This window comes from Sapajus apella, unplaced genomic scaffold (assembly GCF_009761245.1).
Source record: "Sapajus apella isolate SASKATOON/1434 unplaced genomic scaffold, GSC_monkey_1.0 scaffold4, whole genome shotgun sequence".
Lineage (NCBI taxonomy): Eukaryota > Metazoa > Chordata > Mammalia > Primates > Cebidae > Sapajus > Sapajus apella.
Genome location: NW_022436944.1, coordinates 3,322,468 through 3,344,655, shown reverse-complemented (window position 1 = coordinate 3,344,655; position 22,188 = coordinate 3,322,468). Strand labels below are relative to the sequence as shown.

At 36.1% G+C, this 22,188-nt stretch overlaps 1 protein-coding gene across 10 annotated transcripts in view; it reads right to left on the bottom strand.

Moving 5' to 3' along the window:
* Nucleotides 1–12,140, bottom strand: part of ZBBX (zinc finger B-box domain containing) — a 111,837-nt gene extending 99,697 nt beyond the window's left edge. For 3 of the 10 annotated variants that reach the window (XM_032261358.1, XM_032261409.1, XM_032261417.1), the window contains exons 1-3: nucleotides 12,022–12,137; nucleotides 11,470–11,577; nucleotides 4,333–4,449 (exon numbers count right to left, since the gene is read on the bottom strand). In XM_032261358.1, the coding sequence (XP_032117249.1) occupies nucleotides 4,333–4,400 (68 nt within the window). In that variant the 5' untranslated portion in view covers nucleotides 4,401–4,449; nucleotides 11,470–11,577; nucleotides 12,022–12,137. Of the gene's footprint in view, nucleotides 1–4,332; nucleotides 4,450–6,981; nucleotides 7,019–11,469; nucleotides 11,578–12,021 lie in introns of those variants that run through there. The other 7 variants (XM_032261375.1, XM_032261394.1, XM_032261367.1 and 4 more) reach the window with 6 other exon arrangements.
* Between the last annotated feature and the right edge of the window lie 10,048 nt (nucleotides 12,141–22,188).

Here is a 22,188-nt window from a genome sequence, read left to right as displayed (position 1 = left end):
ATATATATGATGCAGAGGAAAATGCAGTACCTGTTTGAGACCTATTAAGAAGAAAGCCCCTGGGCCGGGCGTGGTGGCTCACACCTATAATCCCAGCACTTTGGGAGGCCAAGGTGGGTGGATCCTAGGTCAAAAGATCGAGACCATACTGGTCAACATGGTGAAACCCCGTCTCTACTAAAAATACAAAAATTAGCTGGGCATGGTGGCACAGCTTGTAGTCCCAGCTACTCGGGAGGCTGAGGTAGGAGAATTGCTTGAACCCACGAGGCGGAGGTTGTGGTGAGCCGAGATCGCGCCACTGCACTCCAGCCTGGGTAACAAGAGCGAAACTCTGTCTCAAAAAAAAATTAAAAAAGGAAGAAGAAGAAGAAAGCCCCTATTAATGGTTTTGATACAGGAGATTCCTGTACAAGAGATTTTTATAATATCTGAAACTCACCAAGTTGTTGACAAAAGACATTTTCTTCATTTTACAAAGTCTGGTTATCAGCATTAGCCACTGACTCTTTCTTTCATAGATCTAATCAAAACTAGTTGCCTAGCTTTTGCTATTACAAGTGCAAATCTCTTCCTTCAATATTACATTAGTGTTTTACTACAACCAAGCAGTGTGGGCATCCATGCATGCCATGGTATGGAACAAAATCAAGGCATGATGAGGATCAGAAAGGGGAAATCCTTCTAGAGGTAGCGAGCAATTACCAAAAAGCAAGTGGGCCAAGGATATGTCCCAAGAGGACACAATCCAGGAACATATACAGGACGTGACAGGAAGGGCTGTCCAGAGGGTTCAGAGAAGCTGGCTAAGATACAGAAAGAGAGGCATTTATTTCCATTGTATTTACTCCACAAGGAGTAATGTAGCTCCTACCTCAAACAAAAACTGCTAGATGATAAGATATGAAATGCAATGGAGCTTCCAGTATTTAGAGGAATAGATAAGCTTGAAGGTAATTGAAATACAATGTAATAGTGCTCTCATTGGAGAAGTACAGGGGGCTACCTGGGCACAAAGAAAGAGCACATACCCCAGCCTTGTGAATGCAGGAACAGTTCCTGGAGAAGGTGAAGTCTGAGCTGAGACCTAAAGGATGAAAGGACTTAGCCAGTCAAAGGGAGGTGGTGAGAGCAGTGTTCCAGAAAGAAAGGAGTGTGGACACAGGTAGGAAAGAGCAATGACTGGGTCAAAGACCTAGACGTTCTCTGTGAACAGACATTAAGCGCAGAATAGGAAAAGCAGCAGAAAAGCAAACTGAAGTGGACAGGATCATGAAGAGCCTTGCAAGCCATGATGAGAAATGGGGATTTATAGCATAGGAACAATGAGGATCATTAAAGGGTTTTAAGATAATTGATCAGACTTGAATTTAGAAAGATCATTCAGACTATATCAAAGAAAATCAATTACAGGGTGCAAGGATAGAAGCAAGACAGCTAATTAGTAGACTATTCCAGTAATCCAGATAATAGAGAATTTGGGTTAGTCTAACTGAGCAGGGGCAATGGAGAGAAAAATGGGAGCTTTTGAGAAATGTAAGAAAATAGAACTAACAACTTGGAAACTGACCAGAAGTCGTGACTGACCAGAGAGGGAACACGGAAGTTATCTAAAATAATCGCATGTTTCTTACTTGATCGGTCAGGAGGGCAATGGCGTTATTTCCTGAAATGGACCATTCTGGGATGGGCTGCAGGTAAAATTCAGGATGAGTCCTGAAGTTGGTCTCCCTGCCTAAAGTCTTGACAGCCTACCATACTTCACAAACTGCTTACAGGGGAAGAGTTAAAAGCACAAATATGATTGCATCACTTATTTGCTTAGAAGACTTTTGATGTTTTTGAGGTCCCCCTGTGGTAGAGGAAAAGGGTAAGGCTGATGAAAAAGACTGGCCCACTGACCAAATGGTCAAGTTTATGTAAGGTTGGATTCGATGGGTCTCACACAAAACAAAGGATTCCTCCTGAAGACAACATTATACACAAAGCCATAAAGGGAAAAGCAAGGCCTCTGGGGAAAGCTAAGGTTGATCCTTAGCTTTATTTAATTTATTGCTTAAGAGATTTTTTAAGATTTCCAAAATGATCACTTCAGCAAAAATATGTATGTTGCCTGTATGGAAAAAAAATTGTTGCTTCAAATATTATGCATTAAACTATTTAAATATATTAGAGCCAATACAGACAGTATGAAAATTAGGAAAAATTTCTAACCAACAGAAAAAATCCAACGGCTAGAAATAAGAGTATTTTTTATTTGTTTTAATTACTACATTGCTAGAGGTTCAAAACTGTAGTTTCTTCTCCATCTCTTGGTTCTCCAACTCTAACTGTATTTTCTCCATTCGCAGTTCTTAAGCATTTCTGAAGACATAGATTTAAATATAGAAAATAGATTTAAATAAGACTACTTCTTATTTCTAGCCCTTGGAAAAGGCTAGAAAGAGGAAAAGAAGAAAGAGGTCAAGGGGACTAGGAGAACACCAGAATGTCAGACACTATAAAGACAATGTCAAATTAACAGGCTTGGAACAAGGAAAAAGTGAGAAAGGAAACTCCATGGTAATTACCATGAGTATTCCTGTCCTGGTTTTTAATGGTTTGTGGATCAGGGAGACATATAGGTCAGGGAATAGTGATTCCCCCTTATTTCCAAATTCTTTAACACGATATACAAGTTAGTTATTATCGAGACCCTGCCTTTTTCTCCACCTTTCTTCTTAGATAATTGGATATGTCTGAGAAGTCTCCAAATCATGTGGTCTCTGTGCCTTTACGTGAGTTTTACCCAGTAACTACCCACCTAACTTCATCTCTCACTCAAAACGTGGGGACATCCTCACTCCTGCTCTGGCAGTTTGAGCCACGTTCTCTCCTAGTCCCTTGCCTGTACACATCACACCATGCTTCATATGATATTGTCAATGTGACTGTACTCATTCATATCCTCTGCAAGCTTTCTGAGTGCCAGGACTATGACTACCCACTTTTGTAGCCATCATTCCCTAACACAGTATATAGAAAATGCACATAATAAATGTTTGTTGGCTGAATGTTTATCGGCATAGACACGTGACCTTGAAATATGACACTAAAATCAAATAATGCATGTCCCTTTTTGTTTTTCTATTAACAAAATTGGTAGTCTTAGCTATTAGGTAGCTCTGCTCCCCATCAAAAACATGCTATGCCTAATAATAGTGCCATATATTTGTATAACATTTTCCAATTTATACTCAGTATTTCCTTTTATACTCAGTATTTCAAAGGTAAAGAGAGCATTAGAATAGCTTTGAAGATACTGAATAACAACAAAACTATTGATCTGGATCAAAAAACTCAGAAACTCAAATTAAAATGGATAGCCTGGGCCGGGTACAGTGGCTCACGCTTGTCACCCCAGCACTTTTGGGGATAGAGGCGATAGGATCACTGGAGGCCAGGAGTTTGAAACCAGCCTGGCCAACATGGCCAAGCATCATCTCTATTAAAAACACAAAAATTAGCCAGGTGTGGTGGCGTGCACCCAGCTACTCGGGGAGATGAGGCAGGAGAATTGTCTGAGCCCGAGAGGCAGAGGTTGCAGTGAGCCGAGATCGTGTCAGTGCATTCCAGTGTGAACAGAGCAAGAATTGATACTTGATCTTAAAAAAAAAAAAAAGAAAAAAAAAAGTCTGTCCTCATCCCATGCTATCTGGCTCTTACTGATATTTGAGAGGAAAGCCCTAAGTATTTCCAGTGGCTCTAGGTGACATCAAAGAGAAACAGGGAGCTATACTCTCCCATACCCTTACAAGGTCATAAAATTCCCAGGATGTCAGTAATTGTTTAGCTCTGGGTGAATGCATCTCCCAGTTACCTAGGACAGATCTCTCCTAGAAAGGGTAAATTCAACATAATGTCCTTCATGCAAAGGGCTAAAGAATGTAGTGCTTTCTATTTCCTGGGTTAGGAGTATCTCACCCTAATAGTCTCCCTAAATTTCAGGATAATCCTTATTAAACTTTGAATGGGAGTCAGGAAAAATATGTTCAACTTTCTGTTGTATTAATTTAATAGGTAATGAGCCTATTAAAACCTTTATAACTTGTCACTTTGGTTCTTTCAGAATGAATATTTTTAATCCACATTTTAAAACCCTATAGATTTATAATATTTCAAAGTTATATTCTTATAGATAGAAATACAAGAATGTGAAAAAAAAAGGAGATAAGAATTCACAAAACTTGAATTCAATTTTAAACAGCCTCATGGAAAAATATAGTCGAAATTACAATATACAGAAGCTTGGCAACTATTCCTACTAAGAAATATATATATATAAAAACTCACCTATATTTTAGCTTTACAGAATTTCCAGGTTTTCCCCATGGAAGAACTACAAAATCTTTTGTGTTCATGATTAACACCTTAATATCATCTAAAAGTTATTCTGATTTGTGAACACTTCTGTAAAAATAACAAAGACAAAAGAATTAAGGCAGAGGTAAAGCAGTATTACAAATTCAAAATTCCATGTAATTCAGGAAAGCTTTTAAAACTTTATGAGAAAAAAGGATGAATCAAAGTTTAAATAACAAAAACTATGATACACTGCCAGCCCTTGTCCCCTGCAGCCACGTATCAACCAGAGAATCAAAAATATTTGAACAGAAAATAATACCAAAAATACAGTACAAGTATTTACAGCATTTACATTGTATTAAGTATTAAAGTAAGCAAGAGCTAATTTAAAGTGTACAGTAGGTTATTTGTAGGCTATAGCATATACTATGCCATTTTACATAAGGAACCTGAGCATCTTTTGATTTTGGTGTCTGCATGGTGTGAGGGAGTTACTGGAACAAATCTCCCGTGGATACCTAGAAATGACTGTATTTTAAATATAAATTATGTAAGTATTTATGTACTAACAAAGTTAGAAATGTAACATGTCTGATGGAACTAAAATTTACTAGTATTTATGAACAGTTGACCCTTGAACAACATGGGGATTAGGAGGATGACTCCCACACAAAGTCAAAAACCTGTGTATAACTTCTAATTTCCCCAAAATTTTACTAATAGCCTATTGTTCATCAGAAGCCTTACTGATAACATAATCAGTTAATAATTATGTATGTTATATGCACGTATATGCTACATTCTTTTAAAAAGCTAGATAACAGAAAACATTATTGAGAAAATCATAAAGAGAAAATACATTTACTATTTATTAAGTGAAAGTGAATCATGATAAAGGGGCTTCATCCTTATTGTATTCACATTGAGTAGACTAAGGAAGATGAAGGAGAAGAGGAGTTGGTCTTGTCTCAGGAGTGGCAGAGGTGGAAGGGTAGAGGACATGGAAGGGGAAGCCAGAGAGACAGGCACACAGGTGTAATTAACATTAAAATATGTATATTTATAAGTGGATCCATGCCGTTCAAACCTATGTTGTTCAGGGTCAACTGTATAGCAAAAGACTAGGAGAATATTCAACTAAAAGTGAAGGATGCATTCTTTAAAACAAACTAAAGCACATATTCTGTCTCTTTCTATGGCTAAGGCTATAAAAGTATATCAAGTATTTGTTCTATCTAAAAATAATACACAAGGCTGTACAGAGAGAAATTTAAAGAATCTTTGAGACACAATCTAAACCCAATAACCATTTTTTTTACATATATGGCAATATAAAATGAAAATTAAGGTATGTAATAATTACCCAAAGGCATTCTAATATCCTCATTTATCAAGGAAAATTTTAATGATGCTCTTTGGCTAAGATCAAAAATTAGCATATTTGAGAAAGAATTTTTCAACAAGAAATGAAACGAAAAGGATTTTCTGCTTAACTCTGAGTTAACCAGAAAATTAAATTATTCAGAACGCCCTGTTTCCCAAGTATCCCAATTATTCATGGTTCTATAATAATTTACTCTGTAATGCTGAATTACTAAATCACAAGAACAACTGTTAGATTTTTACAGGAATAAAAATTTCCAAGTTCTAAGAGATTTTAAAGAAATATGAGTCAATATTATAGTGACCATAGACTTAAATACCCACACCATTTGATGTCGCTTATATTTGTGTTCCAATGTGTGTGCTCATAACCACAATAAACATTTATTAAGGTACTGCCATATCCAAGGTAGAGTGCTAAGAGGCATGATGGGGAGTCAAGGCCCAAGGAGATTTGTTTTCTGACCTCAGATGGTTTGGAGTCAAATAGAGCACATAAGACCCTAAATATAAAAGCCATAAAACAATGTAAAAATTATAAGCACTATAAAATTTATACATGTGATAGTATAGGAAGTGAAGGAAAAGAGAATTCAGCTGGCTAGCATTTAACTAAAACTTTGAAGGAAAAAGGAGGCTTACAGGTAGATATGGATTAGATGAACATTCCATACTGTTAGAAAGAACAGCTCTTGAATGGGGGCGCTAATGAATAGTTTCACTTGCTTGGTGTGCAGGTTACATGGAAGAAAAATAAATAAACATGAGTTTAGATATAGTGGCTGAGGTCCAATAATGAGTAGCTTTAATGCCAAGTTGATGGGCATCTGGAATTTATTCTGTAGCTAATAAGAGTCTAATAGGGATTTAGCAGGGAAAACATAAGTCTAGAAGCTTTGTTCTAGGACTCAAGGAAGGACAGCACCAAAATTGGAGTTGCCTAATAAAAGACTACTGAGACATGAAAGTCTACATAACCAAATAAGTGGTTCTTCATTGTTGTTCCTTTGGGAGACTATGTTATATTTCAATGATGCAACCACTGATAAAAACATTTTTGGAATGCCTCTTTTGAAACTGTCGGCAGAATCCATTTTAAGGCTGGGCATGGTGGCTTACGCCTGTAATCCCAGCACTTTGGGGAACCCAGGTGGGCAGATGACTTGAGGTCAGTAGTTCAAGACCAGCCTGGCCAACATGGCGAAACCCTGTCTCTACTAAAAATACAAAAATTAACCAGGCGTGGTGGCATACACTTACAATCCCAGCTACTTGGGAGGCTGAGGCAAGAGAATCGCTTGAACCCAGTATGGAGGTTGCAGTGAGCTAAGATCATGCCACTGCACTCAGCCTCAATAACAGAGCAAAACTCCTTCTGAAAAAAAAAAAAAAAAAAAAGGAATCCATTATACACCAACAAACACACAAATCCATTTTGTTGTGCCTCATTTAAAATTAAAAATGATTGTGCAATAGGAGCAACAGTTTTTTTCACTCAAATCTACCTCCAAATTACCTGGACTATCTCCAAAACTTAAATCTAACCTGAAAGGGTAGATCTTTACCATTTTGGAGGAAATTCTCTAGAAATTTATTCTCTGAAGATGATCACAAAATGGAATTACACAAAATAATCACTACATTTTAAAAGTTAGTGGTTGCATCATGGGACCAGTTATATTTGTACCTTCAATCCACAAACTTGTATTTAACTGTTCTTTTGTGATCCCTATTATGAGTACTGAAGTCACGATGGCAAACAAGCCACAGTGTCTTCCCTTGAGGCCTTCACAATCAAGAGAAAATCCACACAAGCAATCACAGTATCATATGGCATTTTGATGGAAGAATCTACTGGAAGCGTCTCACTCAGACTCAGTTTTCAATCACCAACACCTGTTTCTCAAAGCTAAATGAGTGTCAAAGGGAATAAACATAGCACAGCAATAGAAAACTAAGATCTGGTTTGCTTTTTACTCCCTAATTTTTGTAGGTAGTGTTTGTCCCATTTTTATCAAACAGAAGCTACCAAAGTCACCTTTAAAAAAACCTCCAAGAATAATCCTGCTGAGTAACATGGAGTTTGTATTGCTTTTTTTTTTTTTTTTTTTTTTTTTTTTGATAGAGCCTCACTCTTTCACCCAGGGTGGGGAGGAGTGGTGCAGTCTTTGGTGACTGCAACCTCTGACTTCTGGGTTCAAGCAATTTTCCTGCCTCAGCCTCCCAAGTAGCTGGGATTACAGGTATCCACCACCATGTCCAGCTAATTTTGTTCATATTTTTAGTAGAGACGGGGTTTCACCATATTGTCCAGGCTGGTCTTGAACTCCTGACTTTACAATCCACCTGCCTCAACCTCCCAAAGTTCTGGGATTACAGGTGTGAGCCACTGCGCCTGGCCTGCTTTCTGATCATATTCATGGAATCCAACTACTGGACTTTTGTCTACTATTGATAACTTTGTCACAAAAACTTCCATAATGTTGTTATTATCATTAAAGAGATAAAATAAGAAGATAAAACAAGAATCCCCAAAGTTAATCTGTCTGATTAATCAAAATAATCTAAATTGCTATAATTTTGTTTACACATTGATACAGTATATGTGTATGTACATATATATAAAGCCAAACTGATATATGAGGATTGATTTTACCTATACAAAGAATGAATGAAAATCTGTAAATCTTATTAAAATGAGATAACTCAGATTTATAGCTCTACTGATAATGTGATTTAACCAATAAATGGTCCTATTCAAGGGGGATTTCACTTCACTGAATGCAATTAGTAAGACTTCTTCTCATTTACATATTTTTTCAAGTCACCTACATAAGCCAATTTACTTGTATGAAGAAAAAGGGGAGATTATAATTCTGAGTCATGCTATTTACCTGTTTCCTTTTGTAAAGCCAACAGAGAATTTAGTCACCTTTCTTGGGATAGCAAGGATATAACAATGTCAGCAACAAGAATAGCAAAGCACAAAATTTCAGGCACTTAATAAAACCCGAGGAATACAGATAAATTCCTTATTATGCAAACCTTATAGTTCCTTGCCTCTTTTGGTCATTCAATTTTTTTATAACGAAATACCAAAAATTTGGCTAAGTGATTTGGAAAAGTTTCTAGTTACCTGATTTATTAGACTAAATCATTTTTCTGTCTACAACCCCGTTTCTCCCCACACATAACACCCAATATAACCCAGAATTGTCCATGATGGTTTGGTGATCCTTCTACACATGTTCCTACTTTGAGAAAGCAACCCACATATCAAAACCTACTGCCACAGAATGGAAACAAGGAACTTACAATGCTCTACACAGCTAGAAACTCAGAGCATTAACAGGTGCAAGAGAACACCATTGGCAGAATGGGAGGTTTGGGAAACCACTGTTTTCAAGATGGGCCACATTTTGTAATTGAAAACTTATCCAAGATTAGTTAGTTCTACTCATGACTCAGATCATGTTAAGCACAAAACTTAAGAACCATAAATAGGAATTTTTCCTTACTGTAGCAACGTTTTGAAAAGGTCTAATCAGCAAGCAACTTTGGATGAATTAACATGTTTAGGTATTTAGTACCATAGCACTTAGAAATCAGAGACCCAGGAAATAAATGTTAAATGAGAATTTAAAATAGTTGTTTTTAATAATTAAAAAATTTTACTTTTAACATTTCCTGTATCTGCAATTATTATATATGTGTGTATATATATATATCTTTAAATCTGTCATACATATATAAATCTTTAAAAAATTCTATGGCAAGAACCAATAATACATAATTCCTAGAATAGAATCTTGTGCTGGAGTGTCCTACTAAATAAATGTATGTATGCCACATTCTCATAGCAAAAGCTCTAAAATAAAGCAGATATTGATATGGTTTAGCTATGTCCCCACTGGAATCTCATCTTGATTGTAATTCCCATAATTCCCACATGTGGTGGGAGGGTCCCCGTGGGAGATAACTGAATCGTGGGGGCAGCTCCTCCCCCACTAATTTCATGTAAGTTCTCACGAGATCTGATGGTTTTATAAGGGGTATCCCCTTTTGCTTGGCTGTCATCCTTCTCTTTCCTGCCACCATGTGAAGAAAGATGTGTTTGCTTTCCCTTCTGCCATGATTGTAAGTTTCCTGAGGCCTCCCCAGCCCTGCAGAACTGTGAGTCAATTAAACCCCTTTCCTTTATAAATTACCCAGTCTCGGGTATTTCTTCATAGCATTGTGAGAACAGACTAATATAGGTATTAACTTCAGGTTGCATTCAATCTTTCAGCCAAACAACATATCTGATAATAAAATACTGCTTCAAGGCACTAATTAGTACCCAAGTCACCCATTTTTTTTCTTACCCTCTATAGAGGGGTTCTTTTGAGAACAACTGAGAAACTTTGCCTTTAGATATCAAGGGATATTGTACTGTTTTAAAGTACTTTCAATTTAAAAAATAATAAGCAATATTAAAAGGTACTGATTTTAAGGTCAGAAGACCTACGCATCCTAAATTCACTGGATTTAAGGTCAGATGACCTTTGTGTGATACCAATCTCTGAACTTCAGTTTATCCATGTAGAAAATGGTAAGGATCCTCTCCCCGCTCTAATTTGCAGGATATTAAACAAACAGTATCTGATCTGTGACCTGTAAAGCTGTAGGCTCTTATAACGTCTCCAGAGAGCTCATGGTTCAGGTAAAGGGGCAGCCTTAGAAACCATCTAGAGAAGAAAATGGAGCATCAGGGTTCTACCTTACCCTTAGCATCTCTGTTTTCATATTTTTTACATAATGAGCTTTAGTGTTTACCTCTCTGCTCAGCAAGTTGTATTCTATTCAATGCCCAGTTCGAAGGCTGCCTCTAATCATGAAGATTCCCTCCACCAAAACCAAGCTTCTCACATAGAAAAACCGCGTTTATTAAACTCATCTGCTATTGTATGCTGCCTCATGTGTTTTCTTTTTTTTTTTTTTTTTTTTTTTGGCATCTTTGTTTATACAGATTTTGTTTCCCTGAGTAGCCCAAATATTTGAGGGTAGTCCTACCATTGACTTTTGAATCTCCAGCAATTAGTACGGTGCCTACACATAATGTACTGCCAATACTGATGTGCTACGTATGAAATTTTTTTCTACTGCTTTTAGTTTTTTGCACAACCTACCCTATGGAAAAAAATTAAACACATCCTCTTTCTCACTTCAACTAAACTTCTTTTCTTTTTTCTGTGTTTTCTACCGACCATGATAAGCAAACAACAAATATACATTGAACACTCTCTCCCTGCCAGGAGTCAGGGTAAGCACTAAGGAACAAGGTCAACCAGACAGGTATAATTTCAGTCTTCACTGATTGTACACTCCAGTGAAGGAAGTAGCTAAAAATGAAAAAGCAAACAAAATAATTGCAAAAATTATTAAGTGTCTTGAAAGACATAAAGGAACTACTTTCAGACAATTCATTTGTAATACAATTGGTAAAATCATGGCAGGTCAGGGCAAGCCTCTGGGTAGAATATAAGCTAAATCGGAGAAAGGTGGAGGGACTTATTTTTGCATAAGCATACAGTTTGTATAATTTTAATCCTGTGTAGCTTCAACTTTACTAGATTTTTTAAAATGAGCCTTGCTAACTTTAGATTTGAAGTCAAGCTGTAAAATATATATAACTGAACCTTATATACCTGAGTCCCTGTATGCTGATTTTGGGGAAAAAAATAAATAAATAAGCTTCCATATCTTCAGATTTCTCAGGAATCAGGCACCCCGCACCCATAGCCTTTACTTGGGAGGAGTAGACTTCAAGAATGAAGCGGGTGCATGTAAAACGTGCAGGCAGATTAAAGGCTACAAAAGTGGATGAAATATAGTTTCTCAGGGCGCCAATTTTTTCATTAAGGTGCAAATGACTTCAAAGTATAAAACAGGCTAGTATTTGAAAGGGTCGGGCTGCAGAAGGGGTAGGACTGATGAAGTCCCCAATTTCACTGTCTGGGGTTCACTCTTGATTGATTTATCCATTAGTACCTTGAGCTGGGAAGTCTTTTGTTTATACAAAAGGCTTTCAACTCCCGAGGCCAGGGCCTGTCCTGCTGCCTGCGGGCCTGGCACTGTGTCATCAATGGCACGGGCTCAGCAAACACCTGCTGGGCCTGTGCCTCCAGCTGCACCCGAACTGAGTCTCCTCTCCAGCCGCGCTGCCCACTCCGCTCCGCGCACCACCTAGTGCCGGCTTGCTGCCGCAGACTCAGAGACCCTGCTCCCACCATATCCCCGAGCCAGCCAACCCACCTGGAGACCCCAGCCTCGCGTCACCGCCGCCGGCCGGCCGCGGAGAGCTGCCGGGAGTTTCCGTCTTGGTCTCCTTGGTTACCGCGTTGCCTCGGTACCCATAGCAACCAGAAAGCTGGGTTCTGCCACTGTCGGCCGGCAGAGGGCGTAAGGGAGCCTGCGAAATGAGAGAGGAAGGGGTGATACAGACGTAAAGGGCAGAGAAACTCAGGTTCTGGAAGCTTTCTGCCAGAGGGGATCTTGGAGATTAGTTATAAGCTAACCCTGATCACGTGTCATATTCCGAGCACGAGTGAGAGACTTATATGTAATATTTGATTCTTCCTCATAGCAAGCCAGCTTAAATCTAAGAAAATTAAGGCACACAAAAAATTTACTATCTTAATCCAAAATTACAAAGCTAGCAAATGGCAGACCCAAAAACTAGTTCAAGGAGTTCAGTCTCAGAACTCCCACATATATGCTATGTTTAAATGATTTATCAAAGGCTACCATAGCCAAAGTCAATAGAGAATCCAGGTCTCCTCGAAAGTCCAGAACTCTCTTTTTTGTGTGTGTGGAATACATGACCTGTGAAGTCTAATATATATAAAACAAAAAGCAAAAGCAAATATATGCACACACGCAAACACACACACACATACACACATAATTAACCCACACTTCTCAACCCTTCTGTTCCGAACAAAGCTGCACCTGTAATGAATTTATCTTTGGCTTCCTAAACAGGCTGTTTTTTTAAATCTCCCTTTTTATATACTGCAAGTAGGATGTGTGGTTGGTACTGCACTATACAGGCTTCTATGCTTAACCACATTGTATCTATCTCGGTACCAGACTAACAAACCTAACCATTACAGTTAATATACTAATCTTTGCACCATTACTTTGACAATAATACCCATTTTAAAAAATTAAATAATTTCACTTGGCAGATTCAATTATATAAGATTATAACCACTAAGGATAAGAGACGACAATGGCAGTCTTCTAGTTATGAGTCCTGGATTTTGGAGTCAGGCAGACTCGAGTTTGAGTTCCGGTACTGCCATAACTTACTTGCTCTGTGACCGTGAGCAAGTGACAAAGCTGAGTCCAACTGCTTAAATGAGATAACAGTACACTTAGTCAATACAGGGTGTACTATGGAAGAGTAAATGAAACAATAAATATTAAGTATATAGCTCTAAGCCAGGCCCATAGTAAGTGCTTAATAAACAGTAAGAATCAGTGGCAGTGGTGTGGCTATCATGGTTGCTATTATAATATTCATGGTATAACTTTACCAAGTCCTTCCTTTAACTCTAATGCAAGGACAAGTTTCAAGTGGATGTGCACTAGTTCCCATATAGAGGTGTGCTCTTCAAATTACCAAAGGTATCTTCAGCTTTCTTCCATTTACTGATCTATTCATTTATTTATTCCACAAGGATTTATTGAAAGCCTATTTCCTAAATCCCAAAAATACTACAGTGAAGAAATCAAAGTCCCTCCTGTTTTCAAATTTATTTTAACAGGAGCAGAAGGGCAATAAACAAGTATAAATACATGTCAGCTGCTATGAAGAAAACCAAATCCAAATAAAGAAATAGAAAATAAATGACTTCTATTTTAAGTTAGATGGCCAAAGAAGTATCTGAATGCAAGGAAAGAGAAAGACATGGGCAATTAGAGCATGGAACATTCCAGAGAGAACAATAAACACATGTCAATTATGTCCCAATAAGGAGAAGTATTTTGCAAAAAACCTCTCATCACTTCTGCAAAGGACTTTTACTTCAAAACAGAATTCTTACAATGCATTGACTTGCACAATAGTAAAATTAAACTCATAAAAATGAGTTTAAAAATTAAACTCATTTTTATGAGTTTAATTTTTCTGGTAATTTTTGAAAGCATTAAAAGGACATTGTCTTATATTTAGAAAAATCACTTATGCACAGTTATGAAAAGGCAAAGCAGAGACAAAAATAAGCCTATGTCAAGTCACACAGTAAAATAAAAATTATGAAGTGCTTGTCTTTCAGAACAATGATTAGTGGCAAAATGAAATGAAACATGTTAAAACAATTACAGCTCTAGAGAGATGATATTCTCTCCACTGAAGCAAGCTGTATTTAACTGGCACACCAGCAACTCTGCACACAGTTTACCACAACTATACCAAGAGCACAGTATTCCTGAGGGATTTTTCAAACTCAAGCTTCATTGTGCCACTGTAGAGACAAGATTTGAATACAAGTTTTCTGAACTGGAGATCTGCAATTTAAAGAGATAAAAATTACCTGCAATGCAGAAATTAAGAGCACAAATTTACATGACTCACTTTACTAAGCTTGAAATCAGGGTCAGAGACTGTAAACAAGTATTATCCAAAACTTAGAAATAAAGTAAAGCCAAAACAGCGTGTCTTTTCAATGCCATACTAGAATACCGTTGAAGATAAACTGAAGATTACACGATTTTCTTAAAAAGTGTTGTTTTGCTTATCATTAACTATTATAAAGTCTCTGTGTAATGTTACATGTTTATCTGAAGATTTTTCACCTGAATCTTTCATATCATTTGTATCTAGATATGCAAATAATGTCTGTCCTTTAAATAAAATAATTTCAAAGCTAATGATTCTATTGCACTATACAACTTTAACCAGTTTTGTATCTAACCTAGAAATCCCACACTAATACTTTGTCTCAATGCCTGTATACAGTCAATCAAATGTTCTTTGAACCAGCTTTACCATTCTAATAATTCCTTCCTAGTGAATTAAACTGTCACATATACACTCTCTATTTATAGAATATCTTGTTTTTAAGCATTGCAATTATATTTTGATAATACCAAACCTTCGGAAGAAAATGGTATATATAGCATATCTGCAGCTTTCCAAAAGTATTCTCTCAATTTCCATTCACTCCTTTGCCCTTCAAATTCTTTTATAGGCAAAAGTTTGTGGGCATTTCAGGGTAGCAAAATTCTTACCATATCCTTTTTTATGAATCCTAAAATGTGGTCTTACTTTTACATGAAGCATCTACTTTCTTTATGCCTTGGTAGATGCTAAATATAACATCCTATTACATATGTATGGGGTTTTTCAACTTGTCAAGAAAAACTGAGTTTTAGAGGCAACATAAAATTACAAAAAGGCTTTTGCAAAAACCTAAATTAGTATTATATAAATATATTTAAATGTATCTAAATGGCTAAACTTAAAGAAAAAAAAAAAGAAAAAGTTAAGAGGTGACATTGCCCTTTTATAATTTTTCTCTGCTTTGTAATTTCTGCCTATCATCCATGACACAGAATTTCTCAGCAAATAAATTGTCATAACACAAGGTAATTATTACTGATGTTTCACAAGTGGAGGAGAGTCATCAGGGCATATGATAAATTTTCAATTCCTACAAAGTGCAGTGTCTTCCAAATTGAAAAATAAATGTATAGGCTTGTTGAATGAGCATAGTTAAATTTAATCAACATTTATTCAACACCTGTTCCATTCCAGACATGGCCCTAAGATATGTACAAAGGTGAACAAAGAAAGACACCACCTCTGTCCTCGAGTAATTCAAGTGACAGTTTACAAATAATTAATATGTAACATATTAAGTACTGTGTTTAAAAGGAATGGGAGCAATACATGTTTGTGACATGGCCAGAATTTCTGGTTGGTTCAAACACAGTATATGTGGCAAAGAGATAAGAATGAAAAGTTGTTCTAGGAGTGCATTAAAAAGCACTTCAAATGGTACCCTATTTATAATGAAAACTGTGAATTTTTTTTTCTTCTCTCCTTCTCTTGATACTCACAGATAATTTTTAAAGCCAATTTTTAAGCACCTCAGCATGTGTATAGCAGCGTCTTTCAAGGGTAATTCTGGTGGCAATGTAAAAATAGAGCAAATAAAGAAGAGGAAGGCAAGAGACAGGTTTAAAGTATGGCTATATTAGTCCAAGATAGAAATTAGAAATAATAAGTCTTGAATAAATCAACGCAGAGGGCATAGGTCAAGTGAAACAGATTCAAAGGATTTTGTAAACTCCTAATAGGGCTTGGAGACCAAGGACATGTGGTTAGTCAGAAATATGGAACATAGCTGCTGATCCCTACATTTGATAGCTTGGTTAACTAAGCAGATGATACTGATAACCAATGCCGGAACAACAAGAGAATAAATAAGCTCACAGAGAGTAGGGTCAAGGAGGCAGGGCAGACTGAGTTTTTACTCTTGTGATACCAGTAGGGAGGAATACAAAAAATATAACAACAGAGCTCTAGTTATTTAGGAGATAACCATATATATTAGGTTACCATCAGCATATAATCAGATGGTAGCCAGAGCTAAAGGAAAAGTTTAAATTGTCCAAGGAGTCCTCAGGGAAACTACAGAAGATGGTATTGAAAGAGGCTTTCATTCAGCATTTCTAAAATAGGCCAATATAAAACCCATACATGGCCTTCTTTATCCAGCAGTGTTCGCTGCCAGGTCTTCACAAATGAGGTTGGCAACCTGAATGAATGCATTACTGTAATCATCAGTTCTTCTCGGTGTTCGTCACGCATTTACTGCGACGAGCATGCACTACATCAACTGATAAAAAAAGAAGAACTGGCACTGGTCATTGAAGCTTGTATTGCCAATATCAACATTCCTATTAACAAAACTTTTTAAATTGTTTATGTATATATGGGTCCAGAGAAGGTGAAGATATAATTCACATGATGGAGTCTTTAGAAAGTCAATTTCAAAAAAAAAAAAAAAGAATATTTGAACATAAATAACATTGTTTTCACTATAACCTCAAGTTGATACAATCATATGTCTCTTAATGATGGGGATATGTTTTAAGGAATGCGTGATTAGGTGATTTCATCATTGTGCAAACATCAAAATGTGAATTGACACAAGCCTAGATGTTGTACACCTAGGCTATTTACTATAGCCTATTGCTTCTACACTACAAGCCCCTACAGCATGCCACTGTATTGAATGCTACACACAATTATAACACATTGGTCGGTATTTGTGTATTTAAACATATCTAAACACAGTAAAAGTACTGTGAAAATGCAGTATAAAAAACAAAAAATGGAATACCTGTATAGGGCATTTACCATGAATGAAGCTGGCAGAACTGGAAGTTGCTTTGGATAAATGACTAGGTACTGTAGGCTTTATAAACAGACTATACTCAAAAAAAAAATTTTAAATATAAATTAGCCTGACCTTCCTGTAACTTTTTTACTTTATAAACTTCTATTTTTTTTTACTTTTTGACCCTTTTATAAAAACGACACAAAACACAAACACATTGTACAGTTGTACACAAATATTTTTCCTTATATCCTTATCTATAAGCCTTTTGCTATTTATTTCTTTTAATTTTAAAACTTTTTTTATTAAAAGACACAAACCCACAAATTACCCAAGGCCTACATACAGTCAGGACCATCAAGACATACGCAGGCAATAAGGAATTTTTCAGCTCCATTATAATTGTTTGGGGCCATGATTGTATATGTTGTTTGTCATTGACTGAAACTTATGTGGTGCATAACTGTATAAGGTTAGTGTTTCTTAGTTCCACCCAAGCATTGATAAGCAGCTATGACAGACAACAATAATCTGCTACTCTTCTTCCTGCCTTTCCCTGGCTACAATCTTTCAGTCTTGGCAGCTGTGTTTCACTGTGTGACCCAGTCCACCCTTACAATGGCTTATTGGACAGGAGTCCAAACTGAACCAGTCAGATACCCTCTTGTGAGAATATGAGATTGAGACTGAGAAAGAAAATCATGGAGCAGCAATATTCTGCCATTTGAACAGCAGGGAAAAAAAGGACAGAAAGGACAGAAAACAGAAAAAAGGAGGGAAGGAGAGGCAGGGAGAGAAGGAAGCAAAGATGAGAGACAGATTTTCTGGAAATTTTCCCCTTCCTGAAGACTAACTACATCCAAAATGATACACCCCTGCATCTTTAAAATAAAATTCCCTTAATTACTTAAATTAGGATGGATTTTTTTGATTTTGCAGAACAGAGAACCCTGACTTAAATGACTACCAAAAGAATCATAAACTAAAACTAAAGTAACATTTTTTACAAGGCAACTCTAAAGTATGGATTCCCAGAGAATTATTTTAAACAGCAATGGAACATTAATCGGTGACTCTCATCATTTTAAATTAATATTCTTATATAGGCATATACAGGAAAGTTGTCCTAGCATGCTTTTGAAGTCATCGCCTCAAACAAAGCTAAAATCTTTCATTTCTTAATCAGTTCAATTTCTTAGTTTATTTGCTTTATCTGTGCCAGTTTTGCTATCAAACAATTATTTATAATTGATATAGCTTTAGGGAAAAGCTAATCTTAAAAAGAAAAAAATCTGGCATTTCAGAGAAAAAGTCATTTATTTCTGGTCCTTGCCAAGTTTCAATAAGTGTATCATACTGTCTTCTTGAGATTTATGCACTGTTTGCTGTGCTTCATTTGGAAAATTTGCATTTTTTTCTTATGCACTCAAGCTGGGAGGCACAAAACAAGAGTTACAAGGTTTGTTTGACATGAGATGTCTAACAGTAATTTTTTTCATCAGCTGTATTTTCTTACAGCTCCAATCCCCAAGGGCAGATTTTTCATTAGATTTTGTGAAATATTTTATAATAACTGCCTTACCTTTGCAAAAGTTATGCCCACAATATTTCAAAAGATTTGTCACAACTTTCTCCATAAGAAAGGTACCATTCTTATGCACATTGTGAGTTAATATTACTCATGTACCCATTTTCACATTAATTCAGAAAATTATAATGCACCTAACATGGCTAGCTTTGGTGAGGGTGATGCTCATTCAGACATTCACCACTTATTGAAGACCTACTATGCTTTATGTATTCTTACAGATAATGGGTATAACGATGAACAAGAAAGATTTGTATTCTGTACTTGTGAAAAATATAGGCTAGATGAGGAATACAGACAAGAATTCAGAATAATAACTGCTAAAACTGTGAGAATATGATCAGAGAAATGATACTTGCTCAATAGTTGGGGCTTAAGAAAGACTTCTTAGCATCATCTGTAACCATGTTCACTGGAGCATAATGTTGTTCTACCGCGGTGATGTTCAATGTTGGCCTAGTCTGTTGAGTAGGAACACCGTACTGCTTTGGAGCGTGGGTGAAATTGGTGTTCTGGATAGGAAAAAAAGCATATTCAAACTTCCCTACAGTGAGTTAGAATATAAGCATAGAGAATCTAAAAATTTCTAGCATGACTGAAATATACAAGGGACTCAGGAGTGAAGAAAGAGAGAAGAGGTGGAAGGAAGTCATGCAATGCTACAAAGGGGAGATTAATTAAAAGGTCATAGCTATTGTGTAGGAGATACTAGTGGACTAGGCCAAGGCAGAAAAAGCAAAGCTGAAGGAAAGTGAAAGAAGCTATTAGTTATCAAAAATTAACCGATGGCCTTGGAGTTAAGTAGATGAGAGGGTGAGGAGTGAAGGATGACCTACTGGTATTTACATTTTTCAGCCTCCCTTGCAGCAAGGTCAAATATGAATAAATTCTTACCAATGAAATTTGATTGACATAGTCTTCTTGCCAATCTGGATGCTCATCTCCAGACAAAACCCATAGAAAAGGAAAAAATAACTTCTATGTTATTTAAGACCCCATATTTAGATCTTATCAGCTTAAGCCCTTTTTAGCATCTTAACCAATACATGAGGCATATCAAATAATTTCTTATGCTCAAGTAACACATTTCCATTGCTATTTTTTAATTGGCTTTATTGCAATCTTATTTATTTTTTAGTCAAAATTGCTTATTTGGGTTTATTTTTCAAAGAGTGTTTAGTTGCTAGTATTTATAAGCTGCTCCAAGAATAAAGTAATAATATCTTGCATAACGATAATAAATATTTTCTTCATGTACTTGTGATTCTTTCCAGTCATTGCCTCAATTAGTTCTTGCTGCTAGAGTGAAAATAAAAGTTAATGTAGTTGTTCGCATTTCACTGAAGAGGAAACTGAAGTAGAGATATTAAATTATTTGCCTGCAATAGCAAACCAAGTTAATGGAAAAGGTGGAAGTAAAATGCAATTATCTGACTTCTGTTTTTATTTAACCATTAGATTACAAGTCACAACTAATTAACAACACCATACAAGAGGTAGAGCTGCATAACATTTTTATGGTACAGATAGCCTAAAAATTGCCTTTCCACATTTTTTGCATTTTACATCCACAAAATGCTTCTTGTAAAATGATGTGTATTGAACTTTTTCACTAAGTTTATATAGATGTAAAATAGTTATAAATAGGTAAATGAAAATGTAGAAAGTATTTTAAAAGTAGAATATATATTTTATCCAGATTTTCTACACATATCAAAATCTGTTTATATCTGGATATATTATCTTCCAGCCCTTTCTTTATTTATATAACTAATCTCTTACTTTTTACATAATTATAATCAATTAAGTACAAATTCAGATGGCATTTAGTATATACAAAGTTTCTCAAAACAAGTGAAATTCAGCAGAAATCCATTGGGTGGAGTTGTACTATAACATTTTAAAGGGGTTGTCAATGTCCTCTTTATTTTTTTCTCAATCTTTACACAGCTAATGGCTAAGCAGATTTGCTATTTGAAGACTTTAAAAATGTTTTATCCCCACTGGAAATAGTTTGGAGATTATTGGCCTAGGTGTTATTTTCTTTCTGATTGTATCAAGTAGAAGCCACATACGTACAAACACAATTTAGGATTTAATAATCTTGACAAATAATACATTTGCTTATTTTTCCCCAAAATATGCTGATTAGAGAGATTAAGTAGAAAATAACAATTGACTTGATAAAAAATGTTGTTCTGTCCTTTCATCTCTCAAATTTATCTTTTTTTCTGCCATTGGGAAGAGAGGCAAGAATCTAATATTCCAAAATCTCTGAGACCAAAGGTTGCATGCCCGAAAGAAGCAAGTCTTCATTAATGTTGATCCATTCTAACAGATGCTACAGAAAGCTGCCAAAAACTTGACATATGCTTGAGAAATTAGTTCCTCAAAAAAAAAGTTTATTTCTGCATGCAAAATCAGGTTAATCTCTCTTTAGCAGTATTTCTGACTTAAGTGTGCATAAATATCAAGGGTTCAATCAATAAAATTCTGATTTAGTCTCTCTGAGGCGGACCTCATCTGTACATTTTAGAAACGCCTGCAATGGTCCAGTGATTATAGATGGAAGCACTATGCTGATGAAAGGATAAAGTAGATGAGGATCTTGTCATAAGTTAGCTCTGTCTCTAGAGCAATGGAAGGAAATAGAGGCATATGAAAACCAACCTCTGGTTCAAGTGTTCCAAGTAATGCTAATGCACTTGTCCTCTGAGAGGAGACCTAACATTTTCTTCTTTACTTTCTAGAGCTCATTCCCTAACCCTCTCAGAAATGCCCCAGTTATTTATGCCACTAGAAGAATGGAGGCCAACACTGAGATAGGAAAAAAAAAAAATGGGGATTTATAGATCAAACTAGATAGGTTTTTTCTTCGCCTTTTTAAGAATGACTAAAGTAATTCTTTAGAAGGAGGTAATGTTCTTTAATAGTCGATGCTTTGATATCAAGTTTTATAAATAAGTTATCAGTTTTGGCACTAATTGGTTTTACTTACAATACTGGTCTTTTTACGCAGAAATGAAGGAGTGAATGCTCTTTTATTGGGTGTACCATAATAACAGGCAGGAGTGCCAAAGTTAGAAAAGCAGCCTAATACCATGGAAAAATTATAAAGAATTCCGAGATCTGAAGTGGAATCCTAACTCCACATGCAGCAGTTAAGTAGACAATGGAGAGATTCTTAGCATTCATAAGTTTCACATTTATGAAATATCAGTGATAGTGATTTCTAACCTTATCGGGTTGTGATGAGGTTCACAAGAGTGCACATAATAAAAATACTTTGCAACTAGTGAAGTGTTTTGAAAATCACAATCTTGTTTCTAATGATGTATTCTCACTTCCAAGTCACTATCAAAAGTACCACCCACTGAAAACTGTGCAGATGAATTGGAGGCTGAAGGTTTCCTTCAATTCTAGCTTATTTTGCCTTTTTGTCTATGCATATCATAAATTGCACATTTGGAAGAGCTAATG